Raw genomic sequence first — 3,444 nt, forward strand, 5'->3', positions numbered from 1 at the left:
GCCACGCCCACGGTTCTAAAAACAGCCGAAAACGTGAGTAATTTGTGTTTACTGTGTCCATCCTATGTTTGTAAATATAATCAATCTATATTTGACGAACTACCTTTATTGAGAAACTACAACCAAACGAAACGTAGATAGCATCATGCCATCGTCCCAAATTGCATAGCCTGGGAGCCTTTTAATAAATGTCAACAAAATGTATGCAGAAGTGAATATTTTTTATATTCAGTTTAATTCTCCTTGCCTTCATCATAATTTAACTGGTCCCATTGAACTGACTAAAGAAAGTTCCGCATTTCAACCTCACGTAATATTGAATTAGACTCACACACCACACAAACAAGCCAATCGGAAGCGACTATACGAGCTTCGCCTTCTTGGCTTCGTTTGTTTGTGGGGACGAGTCCATTTGATCGTTAGGGACATATAGTTTTATCTTTGGCTATGAGAAGAGATTTTATATTAATTTAATATCCACGTATAAATACTCACCCACTTATTCTTATTATATACTTATCTAGTATGGCACATTGATATTGGGATTATTAAATGGGGATGCGATCGACAGGAAAAATTGATATAAAAATACGGACACCCCTTGAATGAGAAGTTAGATGTGCTCAAAAGCTCTCCCGGTTGATTTCGTCATAAAAGCATGCTGATAGTGAGTACATGATTAACTAGAATTTACCGGTATATATAAAGGTTCTCGGCGAATGATAAAGTTTGTTAAATTGTTACTGGGATTTACTGATACCGTTAACTGATCAAAATGGAAAACAGAATGGATGAAGCTTCAAATACCACGAATGGAACAGAATTTCAACAACAGTCGTTGTTATCGGCGTTGTATAAATTCGTACAAGCCGTGAAAAATATGGACGAAGCTGTTATGATTCCAAGTAAATTGAGGGATATGGATGTCGGGGAGTCCACTGGTGTTTTGTCGGAAGAAAATAATAATAAGGCATTAGTGCCTTGCATACCTGCTGGTTCAGACTTATATAGTTTTTATTCCATGCTAAATGCCGTGAAACACGAAATCATATCAGGACCTGCCCGTGATGGTGATTTCTGCGAACTGGAGGATAACGCAGACGATAGTTCCAAAAAAACCTCTGCTGCGTTTAGACACCACTTGCAAGGCATTTTCGGACTTTTACATCAACTGACAGAAACAGCAAATTTCTTAACTCATCGTTACGAGGGCGAAGTGACTCAGAACTCTGGCAGTATTTCGTCATTTGGCTTATAGATGAGTGTCATGTACTGAAAGTGGAGCAGAGAAAGTTCTTGTTCGATCAATAAATATGGGGATTCATTCAGTCTTGTTGACAATCAGGACGTTTTTGTTTAAAAACTACAATTATTTTCTAATACGAGACTCTCCGTGCAGTGATTTATTTTACATAGAGGATACAAATTGCCATTTATATATCAACTGGAGAACGTTGATATTCATAAACGTTATATGGGTGCCGAGTCCTGGCAGACAGAATGATTATCATAAAACCATCTGTTTTCAAGGACGCGAATGTACGACAAGAACCCAGACGGCACCCGTACAAAAGTAACAATATAATTTAGCATTTCAATTCATATTTAAGTAGAATCATCAAGGCAGCTGTAATAAACGTGTGTGTTTTTGAAGGGTGAATGGTTATTTATTTGATAATTTGAATGTTTGTGAATGACTTAAAAACGTGAGAAAGAAAGAATTTATGTAACCGGAAAATGTAAATACGTCCTCGCGAAAGTTACGCACCTTTGAGGGAGCACCATAATTTGTGAGTGTATTAGATACTTAATTATTTTAATTGATCACAATGTTCGCCTTTTAATTGCAATTATCCAACGACGTGGTCTAGGTGGTCTTGATATAATAAGTTTTCAAATTATATTAAATTTGATCGAATAAATTTAAATTGGATTAACACATGTACATAACTTATAGTTTTCTACAGACATAATATGATTGTAAATACATGTATGATAATGTACTTCTGAGTCGGTGTAAAAAGGTAGCTGCCCGTATTGTTGAATGTAAGCTGTCTATTCCTATCACATCGCGTGATTATTGTATGTTTGAAGCGCCAGTTCAGCCGCAAATTGTTTTTGCTATCATGGGCAGCCAAGCATACATTTAACTTTAAAAGGCATGAAGTACATTTATTTGGGGCTTGTCTGCGATATCACCAAAGGTGGAAGCGGACGTAAAAAAACCTCGACAAACGATGTTATTTGGGAATTGAATAGAATTCATTGTCTCATCAACAATGTTTCGTTCAACTGTATATGACATACTGACATTTTTAGTTGCTATGTAATGTATGCAATGTGATTTTGTAAGATATTTGAGTACATTTGACTGTCTAATGTACAAATATTTGAATGAATACAACACGTGAATAAAGCTCAAACTAACCAATTGGTGGTGCATTATACCTCGGAAATCAAGCGTGGAAAAGAGTACTCGTATCGCTATGTTCAACATCCCCACTAACCCCAGGCATTATTTTCTAGACGGATGTAAGTGAAGGGTGGGACGCGGTGACATATTTGTGATATTTTACGCCTACACAATGACGTATCAATTAATATGTGAGAAGTCTGATCTTAGCTGTGGATAGCAAATGATGAAAAACCTTCTCACGTTGTATCAATGGTATCCCATGATCGTTATATCCCATGTCAGAACTTGAATATTTCTTATGAGAAATCCCCACGAATTGTTCAGTGGATAACAATGGAATGGAATGTTCAATGTTTCGTCAACGTAATACTTCAGTAATTTTGAGAAAAACACGTGGTAATTTTTACTATGAGATCGATGAATTTTACCCTATACCTTTCTACGAATTCCTGCTATTAATGGTTCTCTTGCGTTCACGCGAATAGGTACACTGGTCGTTTCTCGTTCCATCCGAACGACTAAGCACACTTTCTTTATCTGCCTAGCGGGCGCCACTCCTGACAAATGAAGACCGGGCTTGAACCCTATCAAATATCGGAATTTTCAGATAGCTATAATAATGGAGTTAACTTTGCCGCCTTTGGGGTTGACTCTTAACAATTTGTGAACACCGTACACATTATGATCAGCATTAATCTCATGGTCATCCTACATTATCTGAGAGATTCTAAAACAAGCTTCAAGGCCAAGAAAACTATTTTCATTCTCATACTGAGTTTATATACACCATTAGCCTACAAATGATACAGGTAAACTAGACAACGAAACCATTATCTTCCTGTTAAACCCATTATTCTCATAACAACCGTTTATGGCTATAAATTCAAAAGGCAAGTTGTCGACGCCTAAAATCAATTAGTCTCTATCGTCGAGAAAAATATTCTACGAATATGAGTCTGGATGCGTTGTCTTGTCAACATTTGGGAATAATAATATTGGCTAGATTTTCCGGTCTTTTACATTATCCT

General features: G+C 36.6%; 1 protein-coding gene across 1 annotated transcript; it reads left to right on the forward strand.

Moving 5' to 3' along the window:
* Nucleotides 1-631: 631 nt before the first annotated feature.
* On the forward strand, nucleotides 632-2,431 carry LOC126808407 (mid1-interacting protein 1A). The gene has a single exon (XM_050533105.2). The coding sequence runs from the start codon at nucleotides 776-778 to the stop codon at nucleotides 1,256-1,258; it is 483 nt and encodes a 160-aa protein (XP_050389062.1). The 5' UTR covers nucleotides 632-775; the 3' UTR covers nucleotides 1,259-2,431.
* The last annotated feature ends 1,013 nt before the right edge of the window (nucleotides 2,432-3,444 follow it).

Source organism: Patella vulgata, chromosome 1, assembly GCF_932274485.2.
Source record: "Patella vulgata chromosome 1, xgPatVulg1.2, whole genome shotgun sequence".
NCBI lineage: Eukaryota > Metazoa > Mollusca > Gastropoda > Patellidae > Patella > Patella vulgata.